A 21,958-nucleotide genomic window follows, 5' to 3' on the forward strand; every position below is an offset into this window, starting at 1 on the left:
CAAGAGATCAAGGTGTAACAAGAGAGCTACTGCACGCAAGAAGATTTGAGTTTGCATTCACGCATGTAATGTGATCAGAAGGAAACCGATCAGTGGAATAATCAGGAAAAAAAAATGACAGTTTTGTAACCAACTGACGAGATCAGTCATAGGATGTAGGAGCAGCGTGGGGGAGAATGACTGGGAGCCACAGTTAATGTACAAGGAGTTAGATCCTTCAAACAGCACGAATTATATAAACGGAGGCATACACTTCTCTCCATTACCAAAGGCTTTTAGTATCCACAACAATTACAAATGATACAATAAAGTGTTCAGGAACAAAAGCGTGATAATTATAATAGATCACCATACATCAAACCAAAACAGAGATCATGAACTAGCTCAAATTAGTTCATTTAAGAGGTAACATTACCTTACATAATTTTAGGAAGTACTCTCTTCCTTGTGTTAGGTCATACCCTATCCTGCACCCACTGCGTTTCAATGATTGTCCTTATCTTTAACGTTGCTTAGACCCTAACTCCCTATGCCCCAACTTCACCACAACACTACAGGATAAAATTATCACCTCATGTTGAAATGACTTCATGGCCTTAACAACCCTTGCATCTGTAACTTCCTGCAGCACTGCAAAATCTCCATCTATCTGCCTCTAGCATCCTTCTTCTTCCTAACACCCTTTGCCCTTCACACCACTGTGCCTTCAGTTTCTTGACAATTCAACAAGCCACCACGCAAACTCCCTTCCAAAACACATCATAATCTCACATATTTTCTTTTATACTTTGGTTAAATGAAACAACACTGTAACCTTAGTTGTCTGGAGATCATTGATGGGGAAATAGTACCAGTGTTTCCAAATGTCTTGAGTATTTATAATAGTGGGAGCTACCAGTGACTTTTTGGTATGATGCCTTTCAGGAATATCTTGAGCAGTATGGTTTTTGTCATGGCACTAAACTGTTGAATAGCTTAATCAGCTTAGCAAAAACAGGAAAGTGACGTCAAGCAGAATTTTTAAAAGGATTTGTAAACCTCATTGTAACAAGCAACATTCATATACTTCTCTGAAGTGTCAACGATATATTTTAAATGTGAGAAGTGGAATAGTAACCTTGCTAAATCTCCATCTGATCATCTTGTTTACATGTTAAGAACTGACAACCAAATACAATTTGTATTCTTATTTTTATTTTGCACATTGATTTTTGTACATGAATGCTATCTTTCTGAAAGCATCACTTCCTGCTAGCTCACTGTACTGGTTCCCCATCAGGAATCTGTGAAAGTTATGCACAGTGTGTCTCAGGCAAATGTCACTGATCTGTTCAGTCTTGAGGTCACTACAGCCCAATACCTTTGCAAGAGAGGAAGGATCACAGGAGAGCCACAAGAGTCAGACCTCAGCTATCTTTTCTTTCCCCCTCTCCATATCCGATCATGTCAAGGGCAACGGCAACACTACTCGAATTGCTCCTGGAACTAATTTGAGCTAACTCAACAAAAACCAGGCATTTAATCCTGGACCTTCATCTAATAAACCTCTATCTGCTCTGCAAGATCAATGAATGTGTTGGTACTACTCAGCTTCATGCTCATCACTTTCATAATTCCATGCTTGACGGCACTTTGTTGCAGTGAAGTGCTGATGCTTCAAGTCCCATTCCAGGATGGCAGTAAGATGTGTGGCAGGCTAATTCAGTTCCAAAGGTGAATTGTTAAACCGAGGACTGTTTGCACTCTCAAGAACTCAACAGGCACTGGGTTTAAGTAAAAACTCAATTAGTTCATAAATATCCTTCAGGTTAGAAATCTGTCAACCCAGGCACTGAGATAACAAGGTGTAGAGCTGGATGAACACAGCAGGCCCAGTAGCATCAGAGGAGCAGGAAGGCTGACATTTTGGGCCTAGACCCTTCTGCTCCTTTGATGCTGCTTGGCCTGTTGTTTTCATCCAGTTCTGTACCTTGTTATCTCAGATTCTCCAGGATCTGCAGTTTCTACTATCTCTGAACCCAGGCAGTGACCTCAGTTTCACTGACTCAGATTCAAATTCCAACTTGCTTTACTCTCAGCCTTCAGAAGTTCTTTCCACGTTATCTTTTAATGCATTCAAACAACTCACTTTTTAGTGAAACATTCTGGGATATTTTGTCAGTTAAAAAGATGTGGTATGACGGTGAATTACCGTACAACAGCCTCCTGATAACCTACAGCCTATAATTCACTCCACTGAACCCTGATGTAAGTGCGTAGAGGTAGTTATATAATCAGTCCAATTTAAATATATAATTTAAGTTCTGGCTCATGACGTCAGGGTTTTCTGTGTGTCTGAAGTTGAAAATTAATGTGCAGGTACTTCAGAGAAAGTCCACCTTGTTGAAATGAAAGCAACAAAATATGATCGATCAAACCAGGCTCCAGTCTGGGATCTGACTTGTCCAGCAGTAACATCTGCTGTGATAACACAGTGGCAGAACAAAGGTTTTTTTTAAATCTAAAAATGTTAACCATTGTATATTAGGCCTGAAAACAGCCCTATCCAATTTTCAAGGCAGAGAAGCTGCCGAACAGCCAGGTCTTTAATGTGACCATTTGGATTGATTTTTGCCAACTTTATTAAGTATAGAATGTGTCATGCTTTCAGTTGCATAAAGCTCATCAAAACCTTCCAATGAATTCAATAAAAGCAGAATGCCTTCAGTATGCTGATCAGCAGCATTAAAATACAACAAAAAAACTTATTACCTTTTTTCAATTGAATATTGAGTTTCTTCCCTACTTTTTTGGTGCTGAAACCTGTAGTGGGTGTAGAACTCAGTCTTTGGGGAGTTAGATTCTGGCCAGTTGGAGGTTTTGACATTGAGTTCTGATTGTGAGGTAGATGAGAGTAGGAAGCAGTCTGATCAGTCTCATTGCTTGATCTTGACAACCTCTGTGGTGTTTCATCAAAGCTTGCATTCACAGCACTCTTTCGATCACCGGGCTGAGAATCTGTGTTGACTCGATTGGAATAATAGGCATTTTTTTCTGCAAAAGAGACTTGTTCGTATTGCTCCTTATTTGCTGCGGGGACCACATGGAACCAAATAATCTGTGAACGCATGGCTTGGCGAAACATATGTTGTGCTCTAGATTTAAGAAGGATGAGAAATTAACAAATTAAGGCTGTCAATCATAACAGATTATTAACATAATTACCATCATTAATTACTCTGCATGGAAGGGTTTTTTGATGTAAATGCAGCAATTGCATAAATATTAGCTGGATAGAAGTATTAATTACATCAATAACTTACATTCATCATTGGTGTGGGCTGAGAGATTAACAGTTACACACCTATCAAATTGAACGCATGAAATGAAACTACAAAACGAAGCGCATATCAACATATTGCAAAGGGAGTGCAAATTCTTTTACTTTCTTATACATTTCCTGAAATATCCAGAAACTAGGGACATAGCTTAAAGCAGTATTTAAACTTAAATGTGAAGCCAAGGTACATACTGTTCAAAGCGTGTATTTCGCAAATCACCACCATTTATTTTGACGATACAATCGTTCTCATCAAACAGTTTCTCGCGCTCAGCTTTACCGCCTTTCTCCAGACGTTTCACCAGTAACCCCAGAGTTCTACAAGAGAATGATCACATCTCTTTACTTCACACTTCAAACAAGGTGCATAAAATATTACAGAATGCAAAATACACTCCAGTTTTTATTGCAATGTGAATATATTTGCACTTCACTGGCCTTCAGACAAGCTCATCAGATTTAAAAATGTATTTGCATGCCCCAGAGAGACTCAAAACCACTCACCTTAAGATATGTCTACTGGAATTATTGCATTTGCAGCAACTACTACCACAGAAAACCACATTTTTCAAGTGGTTATAAGATGCTAATATTTCAAAGTTACAACATTAAATTTATGCCTGCAATGCACCTGATATTACATAGCTTATTTACACTTGCTTTTGTGTGCTCCAAGATGGAGATCATGATTGGAATTCTATGACTTCTGAAAATTCTTTTGAAATTTTGGGGTTCATTCCAAAGTGACAAAAAAACCCTTCATATCATATACAAATCAAGTCGAAAATATGCAGCGTTAGTTCCATTTCATTTCCCCATGTGAGGGATACTTGCCCAACCAAAGACAATTAGGAATAGATAGTAAATGCTGAATGTAAGATCACATAAATGATTTTAAAAAGCACAGCTAATTACTTAAATCATATTCCTGGCCTTGAGCACACAATCTCAACAACCAATAGATATGGAGGGCTACATTGTTGGTGTTTTCATTAAAAGGAGATATTACTTAAGTGAAGGCCTACCTGTTTGTTCAGGTGGGCACAAAAGATTCAAATGCATTTTTTTGAATATAGAACTGTATTCCTTCCTCAGCTAGCATCAACAAGAGGCCAGAACAGAAACATATTACATTTGCTGGTTTACCCTCCTTTAAAATTAATTCCCCAGTTTGTGAAGCACTTGGAAGGCATTCTGAAGCTAGGATAAGACACTGTAGAAATCAACTTCCTTCTCGTGCAATAACAGCTTGTCATTATTACTTCTATCTTATGGAGGTTAGCCATTTGTGCCATATTCATTTAAAATACTTCTTCCCTTAAATTCAGAGGGGAAACCAAACAAAAAGTCAAAGTAAAGATCTTACTGAGTTAAAGGGATATTTTAACAGTAAGATCTCTGATTCTACAGTAGAGTTAAGGTCACCCATCTCTGGTGGAACATGATGATGATTATTTCTGAAATATGGGAAGAAAGCGCAACAACTTTACATGAAAAGCCAAATTGTCATTTCAACCATCTTATTAACAGTTACAGCAGAAAAATTACTAAAGGGTGGAAACGTGGTTGGAAATAATATTTGTTCAGCTTCCAACATTTTTGCAAACCAGGATCAAAGATCACTTACTGTTAAGACATGATTAATATGATCCCAAAGTCACTTTTAAAATTCACACAAATGGTTTCTCCTGATGGTGGGATTTTCGCAAAAGCATTTGGTGGCTTTAAACTGAGGTTTATAGCTGTGAGAAAAACATGAATTAACCGCCTCCAAAGTCAAATATGGCTGGGTGCTCTTCATTGAAGACAAATCAAGACAAACGGGACAATAGTATCATGGAGACACGATTAATATTTGCGATGCTCATCACAGATGGGCGCAACACAGAATTGGTAAATGTTACTTCCACTTTAATTAACTATAACACCTTTTGACCATCAACGGAACTATCATATGCCATTCAATGCGCATCTAAAGCTAAACGTTCAGCAGACAAGTGGGTGAACCAGCTTCAGTCAACGAAACAATGGTCCAAATAACAGTAAGGTTGTACTACCTGACTTATTACTGAAAACAATCTGCCAGCAACATCAGATATTAGCAAGTAAAAACCAAAAGAACTGAACACACCATAATCAGGAACACAAACGAAGTTGCTGGAAAAACTCAGCAGGTCTGGCAGCATTGGTGAAGGAAAAAAAAGTTATTGCTTCGGGTCCAGTGACCCTTCCTCAGAACTAGGGCCTAAACTCACCAATGTCCCAGCCTCCTAGCCCACACACCAAGCCTTGTTACCACACAGCTGACATCACACACTATCTGTCACTAATAGTCCCTATTAACAACTATTCACCCTTCCAGCCTGATAGTTATCAACTCTTTGTCTATCCAACTGCTCTTCTCTCTCTCTAGGCTCTATCCTATCATTTATGCCCTACCTATCTCCCTCACTTTTTTCTGTGTATAAACTGACGTATTCCCACCACCATCAGTTCTGACGAAGGATCACTGGGCCTGAAACATTAACTCTGTTTTTGCTTTCACAGCTGCTGCTAGACCTGCCGGGCTTTTCTAGCAAATTTGTTATTGTTCGGGTATTAGGATATCTGCAGTTTAAAGTGAAAATCTGCAAGCTGTTGTCAAAGATAATTTGATCCTTTATCAGGTATGGTGTTGTGAAATATTTACGGGAAAATCAACGTCAAAATCACTGATTTTGTATGATCTTTTATTATTCATTCATATGATGTGGGGATCACTGGTTAGGCCAGCATTTCCCACCCACAGGGCAATCAGGAGACAACCATATTGCTGTGGGTCTGGAGTCATACGCAGAACAGATCAAGTAAGAATGGCAGATTTCCTTCCCTAAAGGATACTGGTGAACCAGATGGCTTTTTCCAACAACAAACAATGGCTTCACTTCAGTTCTAATGAGTCATAAGTTTGCTCTCTCTCTATGGATAATGGGAACTGCAGATGCTGGAGAATCCAAGATAATAAAATGTGAGGCTGGATGAACACAGCAGGCCCAGCAGCATCTCAGGAGGACAAAAACCGACGTTTCGGGCCTAGACCCTTCATCAGAGAGGGGGATGGGGTGAGGGTTCTGGAATAAATAGGGAGAGAGGGGGAGGCAGACCGAAGATGGAGAGAAAAGAAGATAGGTGGAGAGGAGAGTATAGGTGGGGAGGTAGGGAGGGGATAGGTCAGTCCAGGGAAGAAGGACAGGTCAAGTGGGTGGGATGAGCTTAGTAGGTAGGAGATGGAGGTGCGGCTTGGGCTGGGAGGAAGGGACGGGTGAGAGGAAGAACAGGTTAGGGAGGCAAAGACAGGCTGGGCTGGTTTTGGGATGCAGTGGGTGGAGGGGAAGAGCTGGGCTGGTTGTGTGGTGCAGTGGGGGGAGGGGACGAACTGGGCTGGTTTTGGGATGCGGTGGGGGAAGGGGAGATTTTGAAGCTGGTGAAGTCCACATTGATACCATTGGGCTGCAGGGTTCCCAAGCGGAATATGAATTGCTGTTCCTGAAACCTTCGGGTAGCATCATTGTGGCACTGCAGGAGGCCCCTGATGGACATGTCATCTAAAGAATGGGAGGGAGAGTGGAAATGGTTCGCGACTGGGAGATGCAGTTGTTTATTGCGAACCGAGCGGAGGTGTTCTGCAAAAGGTTCCCAAGCCTCCACTTGGTTTCCCAATGTAGACGAAGCCACACCGGGTACAATGGATACAGTATACCACATTGGCAGATGTGCAGGTGAACCTCTGCTTAATATGGAAAGTCATCTTGGGGCCTGGGATAGGGGTGAGGAAGGAGGTGTGGGGATAAGTGTAGCAATTCCTGCGGTTGCAGGGGAAGGTGCCGGGTGTGGTGGGGTTGGAGGGGAGTGTGGAGCGAACAAGATAGTCACGGAGAGAGTGGTCTCTCTGGAAAGCAGACAACGGTGGGGATGGAAAAATGTCTTGGGTGGTGGGGTCGGATTGTAGATGGCGGAAGTGTCGGAGAATGATGCGTTGTATCCGGAGGTTGGTGGGGTGGTGTGAGAGAACGAGGGGGGTCCTCTTTGGGTGGTTGTGGCGGGGGCGGGGTGTGAGGGATGTGTTGCGGGAGATGCGGGAGACGCGGTCAAGGGCGTTCTCGACCACTGTGCGGGGAAAGTTGCGGTCCTTGAAGAACTTGGAGATCTGGGATGTGTGGGAGTGGAATGCCTCATCGTGGGAGCAAATGCGGCGGAGGCGGAGGAATTGGGAATATGGGATGGAATTTTTGCAGGAGGGTGGGTGGGCGGAGGTATATTCTAGGTAGCTGTGGGAGTCGGTGGGCTTGAAAGGGACATCAGTTACAAGCTGGTTGCCTGAGATGGAGACTGAGAGGTCCAGGAAGGTGAGGGATGTGCTGGAGACGGCCAGGTGAACTGAAGGTTGGGGTGGAAGGTGTTGGTAAAGTAGATGAACTGTTCGAGCTCCTCTAGGGAGCAAGAGGCGGCGCCGACACAGTCATCAATGTAACATAGGAAGAGGTGGGGTTTGGGGCCTGTGTAGGTGCGGAAGTGGGACTGTTCCACGTAACCTACAAAGAGGCAGGCATAGCTGGGGCCCATGCGGGTGCCCATGGCCACCCACTTGGTCTGTAGGAAGTGGGAGGAATCGAAAGAGAAGTTGTTGAGGGGGAGGACGAGTTCGGCTAGGTGGATGAGGGTGTCGGAGGAGGGGGACTGGTCGGGCCTGCGGGACAGGAAGAACCGGAGGGTCTTGAAGCAATCTGCATGTGGAATACAGGTGTATAGGGACTGGACGTCCATGGTGAAAATGAGGTGTTGGGGGCCAGGGAATTGGAAGTTCTGGAGGAGGTGGAGCACGTGGGTGGTGTCACGGACGTAGGTAGGGAGTTCCTGGACCAAAGGGGAGAAAATGGAGTCCAGGTAGGTGGAGATGAGTTTGGTGGGGCAGGATCAGGCTGAGACAATGGGTCGACCAGGGCAGGCAGGTTTGTGGATTTTGGGAAGGAGATAGAAACGGGCCGTGCGGGGTTGGGGAACAATGAGGTTGGAGGTTGTGGGTGGGAGGTCCCCTGAGGTGATGAGGTCATGAATGGTGTTGGAGATAATGGTTTGGTGCTCGGCGGTGGGGTCATGATCAAGGGGGCGGTAGGAGGTGGTGTCGGAGAGTTGGCGTTTGGCCTCAGCGATGTAGAGGTCAGTGCGCCATACTACCACTGTGCCTCCCTTGTCTGCGGGTTTGATCGTGAGGTTGGGGTTGGAGCGGAGGGTGCGGACGGCTGCCCGTTCTGTGCGGGAGAGTTTGGAGTGGGTCAGAGGGGTGGAGAGGTTGAGGGGGTTAATGTCTCGACGGCAGTTGGAGATGAAGAGGTCGAGGGAGGGTAGGAGGCCTGGGGGTGGTGTCCAGGAGGAGGACTTGTGTTGGAAGTGGGCGAAGGGGTCAGTGGAGGGAGGGTTAGGTTCTCGGTTGAAGTAGTAAGCGTGGAGGCGAAGGCGGCGGAAAAACTGTTCTATGTCCAACCGTGACTGGTATTTGTTGATGTGTCGTTGTAGGGGGACAAAGGTGAGCCACTTGCTTAGGACTGACCGTTCGTACTCAGTCAGTGGGAGGTCTGGGGGGATGGTGAAGATGCGGCAGGGCTCAGTGTGGCTGTCTTCTCTGGCGTTGCTGGCTGTGGAGGTTGTGGGCGGAGTGATGAGGTCGTCGGCCGTGGGCGGGGTTCCGTCAGCGTCGGCCGTAGAGGTTCACCTGCACATCTGCCAATGTGGTATACTGTATCCACTGTACCCGGTGTGGCACCCTCTACATTGGGGAAACCAAGCAGAGGCTTGGGGACCGCTTTGCAGAGCACCTCCGCTCGGTTCACAATAAACAACTGCACCTCCCAGTCGCAAACCATTTCCACTCTCCCTCCCATTCTTTAGATGACATGTCCATCATGGGCCTCCTGCAGTGCCACAATGATGCCACCCGAAGGTTGCAGGAACAGCAACTCATATTCCGCTTGGGAACCCTGCAGCCCAATGGTATCAATGTGGACTTCACCAGCTTCAAAATCTCCCCTTCCCCCACCGCATCCCAAAACCAGCCCAGTTCGTCCCCTCCCCCCACTGCACCACACAACCAGCCCAGCTCTTCCCCTCCACCCACTGCATCCCAAAACCAGTCCAACCTGTCTCTGCCTCCCTAACCTGTTCTTCCTCTCACCCATCCCTTCCTCCCACCCCAAGCCGCACCTCCATCTCCTACCTACTAACCGCATCCCACCTCCTTGACCTGTCCGTCTTCCCTGGACTGACCTATCCCCTCCCTACCTCCCCACCTAAACTCTCCTCTCCACCTATCTTCTTTTCTCTCCATCTTCGGTCCGCCTCCCCCTCTCCCTATTTATTCCAGAACCCTCACCCCATCCCCCTCTCTGAAGAAGGGTCTAGGCCCAAAATGTCGGCTTTTGTGCTCCCGAGATGCTGCTGGGCCTGCTGTGTTCATCCAGCCTCACATTTTATTATCTCTCTCCATGGACGCTGCCTGACCTACTGTGATCTCCAGCATTTGTAGTTTTCAGTACAGGTTTCAGAATCTGCAATAATATATTGTGACAACAGTTTCATGGTCATCAGTAGACTCTTAACTTCAGATTTTTATTGAATTCAGATATCATCTGCACAGCAGGATTCAAACCCCAGTACCAAGAACATTACCTGGGTCTCTGGACTAATGGTACTACACCATCCCCTTCTCTAGCTTCAACTAATTACCCACTGTTCTCACTGTAACGATAAATTACAAAACTTTTGTTCAATCAAGAATAACTTGAGTTTTCTGGTGCATTAGATCAATTACTTCAGACTTCCTTCTGGGTTTGAAAACTAATTTTATAAAAGGTAGAGACTCTGCCGAAGAGGAAAATTAAAATGCTGCAGATTTTAAAATACATAAAAATAGTTTGCCTTCTGTTGTTTAAATTTCTCCCTTAATCTCACATGTATGCTCCAATCTTAAATTTGCATTCTGTGCAACAATTTCAGTGTGACTGATAGTTCCTGATATGTCCTACTTTAAACTCTGTGTGAATTCTTCAGTCTTATCAGCCTCCGTGCTGCTTTCTCTGTTCCTGAACATCACAAGCTCACTGCAGAAGACAAATGCAAAGTAACTCTACAAAATCAGAAGACTGTGCGACAGCACAAAACCATTGTTGGCAGCCTTTCTCAAGATCAATGCAAAGTGTCATTCCTTTTTACTCCTGACCCTAGAGTCACAGCCATTGTTGCAAAGTGCCCATGATGTCTAACGGCAAGCTTTTAGTTTGTCTGCTGAAAACATGTACATGAATTTAGTTAGTGATCATAGATAAATAATTTGCAATATCAAAACAGATGCAATTTTTTTCAACAAAATCACATTGTCACAGCACACACAAGAATCCAATCAATGCACAGCTTGCAATTTTATAGATTTCACAGCTAATTAACTAATTAAATGCAATCACTGTTGCAAAGACAATTGAGGAACGCCTTTTTTGTTGAGTAAGAACACAAATTGGAACAAATGGTCATAATTTTTTACTAGTCCCAATACTACTCCCTTTGGCCTTCCATCATGAAGTCTTTTGGTATTGAGCCTCTCCTGCTTTCCACTTGACACAGCTATTCCCCTGTGTTCTATCTGCCCTATCTCTTTTCACTTGCTCAAAACTTATCATGACTCTAATGTGTCAAACTGACAGCTAAGCCCTCAAAGTCATACAGTCATTGGGATGTACAGCATGGAAGTAGACCCTGCAGTCTACCTCTTCCATGCCAACCAGATATCCCAAACTAAGCTAGTCCCATTTGCCAGTCTTTGGCCCATACCCCCCCCTCTGAACGCTTCCTATTCATGTACCCATCCAGTTGCCTTTTACATGTTGTAATTGTACCAGCCTCCAACACTTCCTCTGGCGGTTCATTCCATACACACACCACCCTCTGCATGAAAAACTGTCCCTTGGGTCACTTTTAAATACTATCCCTCCCATCTTAAACCCCTGCTCTGTAGTTTTGGACTCCCCTAGCCTGGGGAAAAAGACCTTGACTGTTCCCTATCCATGCCCTGCAATGCTTTTATAAACCTCTACAATAAAGTCACCCCTCACCCCGGAATGCTCCAAGGAAAAATGTCTCAGGCTATTCAGCCTCTCCCTACAGCTCAACCCTCGGGCTACATACCCTTTAAGATCCTTTTCTTTTAAAAAAAATCTCTTTAACAAGTCTTTTGAAAACTCCTGGGAATTTATTCTTTTTGGCTTAAGAGCAACAAATATTCTTCAGGGAAGGAAATCTGCCATCATTCACCATATAGTGAAATTTACCTCTGGTCAGGCAGGTAGATCTCTCAGAATATGAGTTTCCTGATTAGGGCTGTTAGCCTGGACCAGTCAGGGAGCCCTGGCTGACAGATATAAACAGGAGTGTCAGAGGTTCTGCTCACTTGGACATTTGGCTCTGAGGAAGCTGGATTAGTCTCAAGTACTAACTTCATGTAAAGTAAAGGGTGACTTGATGATGAGTTACTGTCCCAATGGAGTTATGCCCCCCTTTAGCACTTTGGGCATTTATTTTTACATTAAAGATGCAGGAATAAGTTTTATTATGGAAAAGTCAGAAAAAAATTAGATTGGTGTGAACAACGATAAACACTTGAAAACATTACAAAGATGCATTCAAACACTTTGATGTAAAGTACAAACCAAAAGAACTGCAGATGTTGTAAATCAGGAACAAAAACAAAGTTGCTGGAAAAGCTCAGCAGGTCTGGCAGCATCTGTGGAGGAGAAAATAGAGTTAACTTTTCGGGTCCAGTGACCCTTCCTCAGAACTGAGTCAAAGGTCACTGTACCCTTGTCTCTTCTGCTCACCACATGGAAAATTGCCAGCATTTATTGAAATCTTCTAGGTTATAGGAAAATATGTTTAAAAACATAATTCTGTCATTAGTATTTGGTAGCAACGGTCATTTTCATTCACCCTGTTTCTGCTGTTGAATAGGATTAACATTTGGTGCAGATTTTTGTTGTTTCAAAAGATTCATACAACTTTTAATCTTCACAAGCTTAGAATAACAGCAAACTATTTGCTGCACTGCAACTGTCAAAGAGCTTAGAAAGGGGCAAACCTACCTATCAGCTTTCTTATCAAATTTTATGCAGCAACACAATTTCACAGAGACAGATGGCTTTTCAGGTGATCGTAACATTCTGTCTGCTCGAGCCCTGCAAGTTGCTTGCTGTATTTTGTCAGCTGCTCATGAAGATGCAGTGAAATGACTTTTGTGACCTTTCCAAGTTGTAAGATCAGAGATGCGGCACCACCAGTTTTGAATATTCAATACAGGTATTATAGTCCGCTCAGGCTTTTGTAGAAGTGCACACAAACCTTCACTTGTAAACAAAGCTTTGGTTTTGAGAATAAACATACAACTCAAACTCCTGTGCACAACCGGAAATGATTTATTTTTAAGCTGTCCTGATCATTAGAATGCAAATGACATTACTTTATTACTCTAAAAATGTATATTTGAGAGACCAGTTTTGTTCAGCCACACCAAGAAACAGCCAAAGACAATTTCTTACAAATTGGAAATCTCATCAACCAAATCCACTTCATCTGAGTCAACCTGGCACAGTAGGTGAGATTTGTTTGCTGACTGTATATAGTATTTCAAGGTCTATCACCTGACAGCTTTTCTTTAAATATAATCCATTTCAAATTGAGATTTTTCTGTTCAATACTGTCATTACAACCTCATTAGGGGCCAGTAATCTTATGCTAAATTAGATAAATTTGTAAGTTATAGTTACTTCCTCAAGTAATAAGACTAGAATATTCCTTAGTTTTAAATAAGCAAGAATTTTTACTGACCAGAAATCAAGTAAACACTAAATATTCTCAAAGATGGACTCGAATATCCAAAAGGAGGTAACAAGATTTAACTGTTAAATTATGATTGAACCTAAATCACAAGCTGCTCATCACCACTTCTCGAGGGTAACTGAGGATGAGCACTAAATGCTTGCTCAGCCAGACGTGTCCACATCTTGCAAATTTTTGTTTTAAAAAGCAAATAGCAGACACAGCCAGGGCAAATTAATTTTGTCCACACCTAGTCCAGATATCAGGGACCACTGAGTCACAAAGTCCTTCAAACTACTGTTTTTCTCATGAGGAATTTCAGCCTCCTTACTGTGATCCCCAGTCAACTGCGAAGTCACTCCATCCAAACGTTATCGATACAAGTCTAATCTAAAATGCACAGTCTTCCAGCTATCGCTCTGATTTGCTCCCAAAGCCAGTCTTGCTTCTTTTTTCCTCCCCTGCTAAATTAATCTTCCACTCCTGTGTTTGCTGCTCACCATATTGGCCAGCTACATCCACTCTGCACAGGCATAGTCCCAGCTGCACTCTTGCTAATTAAAGTTGCTGAGCTTCTTTTTCCAAGACTGTTTACATATTTCCCCATGCACCAAAATAGCACATTTTGCCAGTTTCTGCCCAAGGGCTTTTCTGTGTCCAAGCTGTGCTCAGCTGGTAACAATGACCATCCCCTCAAATGAGCTTTGTGCTGTGGCAGTGGTCTTGGGTGCATGCCACAAAATGTTGATCTCTGTTCGATGACATACGTCAGCTTGAACCCAGCACATCTTCAGTTCTCCTCTGTCCCAACACAGAAAACCCAGATTTCAGTTAACAATGACCCACTTGGATTGGGATCTCTATTTCTAGGTGTGGTGCAATGAGGCTGCAGTCTCAAGATCGGCAGGTTTTAAAACAGGTTTAAATTCATAGAACTTAGAACTTAGAACATTACAGCACAGTACAGGCCCTTCAGCCCTCGATGTTGTGCCGACATATCATACCAATCTAAGCCCATCTAACCTACACGATTCCATGTACGTCCATATGCTTGTCCAATGACGACATAAATGTAGTTAAAGTCGGCGAACCTACTGCCGTTGCAGGCAAAGCGTTCCATACCCTTACTATTCTCTGAGTAAAGAAACTACCTCTGACATCTGTCCTATATCTTTCACCCCTCAATTTAAAGCTATGCCCCCTCATGCTCTCCATCACCATCCTAGGAAAAAGGCTCTGCCTATCCACCCTATCTAACCCTTTGATTATCTTATATGTCTCAATTAAGTCACCTCTCAACCTTCTTCTCTGTAATGAAAACAGCCTCAAGTCCCTCAGCCTTTCCTCGTACGACCTTCCCTCCATACCAGCCAACATCCTAGTAAATCTCCTCTGCACCCTTTCCAAAGCTTCCACATCCTTCTTATAATGCGGTGACCAGAACTGTAAGCAATACTCCAACTGCGGCCGCACCAGAGTTTTGTACAGCTGAAGCATAACCTCCTGGTTCCGGAACTCGATCCCTCTATTAATAAAAAGCTAAAACACTGTATGCCTTCTTAACTACCCTGTCAACCTGGGTGGCAACTTTCAAGGATCTGTGTACATAGACACCGAGACCCCTCTGCTCATCTACGCTACCAAGAATCTTACCATTAGCCAAGTACTTTGCATTCCAATTACTCCTACCAAAGTGCATCACCTCACACTTGTCCACATTAAACTCCATTTGCCACCTCTCAGCCCAGCTAAATTTTCTGAGTTGATTAAGGTAGAACCTCGTAAGTCTCTAACTCAATTTGGAGACGATTTCAGAATGCTCCAGACTGCAGTTAACTGCTCACCTGAAGTTTACATTTTCTGGGAAATTACCATGTAGTCAGTGCATTGGGAAATCTGAGCAGTCCCAGCATTCAACAATTGCCCATTCTTCAACTATCCAGAAACTGGAAGACTTGTGCAAATACGTTCCCTCACAAAAGACCTGGCACCAGATGTGCTGAGAAACAGGAGATGTCATTGGGCAGAATTAAGCTCTATTAATAGATTTCAGCATCTTGCATCCATCTTAACATGGAATCTTTCACATCACTTTTAACATTATTTTCACCTACCTAAGTTGTGTTGGTAATATTTCTAGCCTAACAGTTTTATTTTGACATATATTGTCAAATGCATCATTCAAATCAAATCTGCTTTAATGAATGATTCTCTCTGGATTACAAAGATAAGACAGACAACAGGTTAAAACCAATTACGTATGTTGTGACGAGAGAAACATTTTACGAGTCTGTGCCTTCATGTCAGTTCTGTTGGAGACAACCTGTCAGGAACATGGTCAGAAATCACAGGACACCAGGTTATAGTCCAACAGGTTTATTTGAAAATTCAAGCTTTCAGAGCTTTGGTCCTCTATCAGATATGTGAGAGAGGTAGCATCAGGTACAGGATTTGTTAGTAAAAGATCAAAGGGTCACACTACTGATGAGGACATGTTAAACAAACCTAAGATGCTGCTACATCTTTAATCCATTAGAAGGCTTTAATTGATTAATATGTATATGTAAATCTGACATTGATATTAGGTTTGTTTAATCTCATCCTCATCGGTGGCGTGGCCCTTTGATTTTTGACTGATAAATCCTGTGCCTGATGCTACCTTTCTCACTAACATCTGAAGGAGGAGCAAAGCTATGAAAGCTTGTGCTTTCAAATAAAGCTGTTGGACTTTAACCTAATGTCCAGTCATTTCTGACCTTGTCTACCCAAGTCCAAAACAGCACCTCCACGTCAGGAATGTGGCTTGAACGGCAAATGTCCTAAAATGCACAAGCAAAGCAAGAATATGCAAGAATAAAATGGTGAATTCACAAAGGCAGAAATTCTGAAGCTGCTGTCACTCACCTTTTTTTAAAAAAATGCATTGTTTAAAAATCGAGCACCATCTTACTAACAGTGTAAGCTGCATTATGCTGGTTTCACATCCTAATCAGTCATTTGCATACAAACCTTAACTAATAAATAGACAAACACCAATTGTCCCCTAACTGTAATGTTCATTAACTTTATTAAGACACTGTACAAAGAAAATTACAATTTCTGGTATATGAGCAGAGAACTTCCCAAATGTTTCATTTGAGAATCCACCATTTGTTAGACACTGCGGATTTAAGTAAACATAAAATTAAGTTTTTAAAAAAGGGAAATCAAACATATAGAACAAAATGCTTTACCTTCCAACCGTAGAACTGAAAGGCACTACATGGATTCCCAAAGGCCCTCCATCATTGGAGACTTCAACCAGCTTCAGTACATCACTGAGAGACAATGATAAATGGGGGAGCATAAAAACATGAAGCAAACTACACCAAAAAATCAAAATTTTATAATATCTAGAACAACAAGTATTGTGCGCAGCATACCTGAACATTTATCTAGGAGTATGAGAAAAGGCCTGTCACTTAATAAAACAACCAAGACGAAATTATGGTTCATTTTATTTGCTAGCACTATCCTAATGCAAATTACTCAGATGGTCCCTTGTGATTATATTTCCTTACTGTATTAAAACTGATCAGAAAGAAACTGCATCACCAGTTAATTAATCAATAATGAACAAATATGTTAATAGATAAATACAAAGAAGATGTACCAAAATGTCAAACTCTGAGGCAGCTTTTAAGATGACTCTACCATTAATTCAGGCATGGGAGACTTTTATTTGAAAAGTTAATTCAGGACTGAACTGATCTGCACTGTTTTCAAATGAGTAATGTAGGATTTTGATTGATTGGTGGTCTGATCAGTAAAACACTGACGATAAAGGCAAAGTTATTAATAAGGTTTCAATGTAACATAGTGAATCCTTCAGTAACAGAAAAGGAGTAGACTATTATTATTCTGATGAAGGTTCTCCTTCTGAAAAATTAATGACACCAATGGACCTGCTGACTCTCTCCTGCTTTTTAAAGCAAAACTTTTGGGCCTCTTTTAGGATTTATTTCAGCAATACTCGCTATATTGTTCACTTTTGAAAGATAATACCCACCAATTAACAGTCATTCCAATAGGAACTCTTACTTCAGTCACCAATTATTTCCCTGCTGTTTGCAACAGTATTTAATAAGTATGATTTTGTAGGAAAGGGAATGATTTTCTTGCCAACTTGGCCATTTCTCTTCAGTGGGTTTCACTGTCCAATAATAAACTTCACTTCTTAACACAATAACCATTACAAGCTGATCTTTTGTGGACTGCCTACATCTAAAAGATTGCGTGTGATAATTAATATGTTACTAATACAAGCGTACCCGAGCAAAAAATTGTGCCCATGCTCAAGGCAAGAATCAGCACGTCCAACTGGCTCGATCCTGTTGCTCTCCTCTTCTGTTCCATCTTCCTCCTGTATAACAACAAAAAAATTCCAGTCATAATAAAATTCTAATCACAACTCTATCATGCACCATATTCAGGTAACATATTTCAGTGTTTATTGCATGCCAGGGATCGCCACAATGCTTCCCATGTAATGCCACATTACACACAATTTACAGTATCATCACAGATGTGGAAATACTAAGAATTGCATCATTTTTCTGTTCTTTCATTTTAAAATTTGACTTCTATAATTATTTCTATTTACGATTTATGTAAATCAATGATACTATCTTGTCACGTGTAGGAGGGCACTACCATATTAGAACCAGGATAACATCTTGTTTTTAAAAATCAGAATTTCAGTACAATCAATATGCTGAAATAATTAAGGTTCCGACTCGATTCCATGATGCCTTTTTGCTAGTATCTAACTACTAAGTTCAATACAAAAGATCACTGTAAACTCATAATCCCCCCTTTCATTTTCTTGTCCACAGCTGCTTTTTCAGTACAACTTTAATCACAGCAACATGAGCCTCTGGGTAGACATTTAAATAAGGAAATAAGATTGCTTCAATGAACTAAACTCCCTCAGTAACACTGGTTTATCACTATGAACATCTTAAGATGAACAATTCAAGACAAACTGGAATAACTGACCAGTCTGAGAAAAGGAACAACATTTTTATGAATTGTCCCTTAAAAGAAAGGAAATTTTATAATTCTCTACTAGTAATTCTTTCACCAGACTAATGCTTCTGTTCTTCAGTGACTTTGTTTGTGAACTCTGGAAACACAGTTCAGATTAGAGTGTGCAAGTATAGATTGTTTCAGCTGTTGTTTCCATTTCTGTATAAATCGGTGACCAAGTTTGAAGAATTATGGAGGACTGATGGATAACAAATAGACTAGACAAGACCCCGTTTTGGAGATTAAAGGCAATGTAGATTGCTCAGATTACTAAAATTAATGAAACACACAAAGGTTTTAGATCAAACTAAGTTTACAGTACTTGTAACTCTATTGTTCAGATGCAACACTTCCAGGCTACGGTCACAGCCTTTATCTGGGGGCAATGGCTAGAAAACCAGCAACTACACTGTCAAAGTGTGTCAACAGTTGGCTGACTATTGAGTAGTGCACAGTGGCTCAGTGGTCAGCACTGCAGCCTTACAGCGTCAGGGACCCAGGTTTGATTCCAGCCTCGGGTGACTGTCTGCGTGGAGTTTGCACATTCTCACCCCGACTGAGTGGGTTTCCTCCGGGTGCTCCGGTTTCCTCCCACAGTCCAAAGATGTACAGGTTAGGTGGATCGGCCATGTTAAATTGCCTGTAGCGTTTAGGGGTGTGTGGGTTATAGGGGAAATGGGTGTGGGTGGGATGCTTCAAGGGCAGTGTGGGCTTGTTGGGCTGAAGGGCCTGTTTCCACACTGCAGGGAATCTAATCTAAACTAATCTAGGTGCAGAAGGCACTCAACCCCAGGACCTTCTGCAGCTGAAGGAAACTTCCAAGGGCTGGTGAATAGTATGTGGGTGACAACAAGAATGGAACATCACAAATTTTTTATGCAGTTTTAACAGTTCACACTTGCATTCTGGTGTTGTTTTTCACAGGGATTATTCTGTCCGATAGATTTGTGCAATACGGGATATTTTTCAATAATTTTTTTTCAAAACTGAAATGCAATATTTTTCTGCAAATTTTACGGCAGTTCAGCAGAGTTTAAAATTCAGTGTTACCCAAGGGTTAAGGCATCATTAGCACAATAACGAAAAGTTGAAGAGCTGTGAGCTTGGCACACATCAAGAGGCAGCGTATTTAATAATCGAGAAGATATTACAGATAAGCATAAGCTGGCTGTAAATTTGAAAGGAAATGTCCTCAGAGATCCTTTAAGCACAAAACTTTGACTATCCGTCTGCACACTGGCCACGAGCCACATAGTTACTATAATCCTTCAGTATTTTATATCAGGACAGTGAATCGAAAAAGCAAAACAAAAGCGATATTATTTCAGGGTAATGATATTTTCTTTCACGAATATCATCATTCATTTCTGTTCCAATTGTGAAGCATAAAGAATCAAGCAAATTGTAATTTTTAGAGGTCAAGCAGCATCTTTTAAGGTATACAAACATAAATTTCAATTAAAACGGTACAAATAAAACAGTGATGTGAATGTTATCTAGGCTTTTCATCCATGTATTACAAATGTAATCACTGCATTTGATCAGACACACAGTTTAAAAATAAACATCAGCCTTTCAAACAAAATGTCTGCTGCCCACTAGCAAGTCAGTCATTCACGCCAGATATGTTTTAATAAAGTGGTTGCCATGATATTTAAATATTTATGCTCTGACACAAACTCTGTTGCTTGTTGTATTTCATAGGTTGTCATAAAGATTAGGAGTAAAATGGATTGAAACTTCATCTGACGTTCCCAAGAAGACATTTCACTATTTGTCACACATAGAAAACTGACCACACTGGAAAGCTTGAACTTTAACACTGATCATTTAAAAAAAAACTTCCTTCATCTTCAAAGTTTTACGTTGAAAACTAACTCCAGGCTTGAGCACAATTAAATCAATCAAGGTTGTCACCTGAACGCAATACTGAAAGAACATTCCACAGTCGGAGGTGTTGTCTTTGGGATCAGGTATTAAACTGAAAAGGACACTCGCATGGTTGTAAAAGATTCCTTGGTATAATTTTATGTGACTGCAGCAAAGTTATCCACAAAGATCACAAAAATAAGTAGATAATAAAATGTGAGGCTGGATGAACACAGCAGGCCAAGCAGCATCTCAGGAGCACAAAAGCTGACGTTTCGGGCCTAGACCCTTCATCAGATGCTGCTTGGCCTGCTGTGTTCATCCAGCCTCACATTTTATTATCTTGGAATCTCCAGCATCTGCAGTTCCCATTATCTCTGATACAAAAATAAGTAGCTGTTTTCACACTGAAGACTGCAAGATTTGCTGCACCCAAACTGTTGTTGCACTTCTTACATTTCATCCGTGACTGTACTGCAAAAATGCTGGTCAATTAGCTCAGGTGGCTGGATGGTGGGCTTGCAATGCCAACATTGTGGATTCAATTTCCACACTTGGAACGGTTACCATGAATAACCCTCCTTCGCAATCTCTTCCCTTGCCCGAGGTGAGGTGACCTTCAGGTTAAACCATCACCAGTTGTTGCTCTGTAATCAGACAGCAGCTGTATAGTCTGGTAGGACTATGGCAACTTTACGTTATACTTCGAACAGTGTAGCAGCAAAGCCCTTCAAAATGCTCAGTGAGCAAGAAAAATCACTATACAAATGCAGAGCTAGTAGGAACTGCCCATGCTGGAGAATCTGAGATAACACGGTGTGAGGCTGGATGAACACAGCGGGCCAAGCAGCAGAGGAGCAGGAAAGCTTGACGTTTTCGGTCGGGACCCTTCCTTCTGCGAAACGTCAAGCTTTCTTGCTCCTCTGATGCTGCTTGGTCCACTATGGTCATCCAGCTTCACACTATACAAATGCACGTACTTTTTCTCTTTATCTAAAAGAACCAACATCCTGTTTAGTTCACTGGTGCAATGACACCTCTTTCCAATTACAAATAATAGGAAATATTTAGAAATGTACTGTGTACAGTATTTTAACTTTAAGGACGTGGCTAAAATGCTATACAGATTTATAAAAGTAATTTTAAAAGCACGCATTATTTTTCTGTGCAGAAGGTCCACGACTTATAACAGATGTTTTAAGAATTCTTCCACATGGTTGCCACTGGCAAAACAGCCAATTCCTATCTGTCCCTGAGAAGCAGCACTGAATTGTATATGGAATCTTCGCTTGAAGGTAATTGAGCCATAAGAATAGCAATATATTTGAGATGCCAAATTTGCACAATACAACCTGCGTACCAAAGTTACGCTGCAACCAGTAGTTTGATGAATCCTGCCCTCTATCCAGAATGGGCAGTTTAGTGCACATCTGATTACATATTTACAATGCATCCCACTTCCAGCAGGTTTGTTTATTTCTCCCTGAAGAGTCATAGAATACAGAAGAGGTCCTTCAGTCCGTTAAATCTCCATTGACATAAAACTACTGTAAATCAAAATTAATCCCACATTTTCCCCAACCCAGGCCCACAGACTTGCATGTTACAACATTTTGAGTGCTCCTCCTTGTATTTTTTAAAGAGGTTGGGAGGCTTCCCACCATGACTGCCGTCCAACACAGTGCATTCCAGATCCCTACCACCCTCTGGGTGAAAAACTATTTGCTCAAATCCCCAGTACACTTGCTGTGTTTCACCTTAAATATATGTCTCTTTGTTACTGACCCTACAATGAAGGGAAACAGCTGC

The 21,958-nt window shown here is 41.9% G+C and overlaps 1 protein-coding gene across 6 annotated transcripts in view; it reads right to left on the reverse strand.

The window, feature by feature from the left end:
* The window catches only part of LOC125463564 (partitioning defective 3 homolog), a 798,969-nt gene that overhangs the window by 322,830 nt on the left and 454,181 nt on the right, over positions 1 to 21,958 (reverse strand). For all 6 annotated transcript variants that reach the window (XM_048554970.2, XM_048554960.2, XM_048554990.2 and 3 more), the window contains 4 exons: positions 17,524 to 17,615; positions 16,447 to 16,530; positions 3,512 to 3,637; positions 2,752 to 3,134 (listed from right to left, as the gene is read on the reverse strand). In XM_048554970.2, the coding sequence (XP_048410927.1) occupies positions 2,752 to 3,134; positions 3,512 to 3,637; positions 16,447 to 16,530; positions 17,524 to 17,615 (685 nt within the window). The remainder of the gene's footprint in view (positions 1 to 2,751; positions 3,135 to 3,511; positions 3,638 to 16,446; positions 16,531 to 17,523; positions 17,616 to 21,958) is intronic.

Source organism: Stegostoma tigrinum, chromosome 2, assembly GCF_030684315.1.
Source record: "Stegostoma tigrinum isolate sSteTig4 chromosome 2, sSteTig4.hap1, whole genome shotgun sequence".
In the NCBI taxonomy this organism is placed as follows: domain Eukaryota; kingdom Metazoa; phylum Chordata; class Chondrichthyes; order Orectolobiformes; family Stegostomatidae; genus Stegostoma; species Stegostoma tigrinum.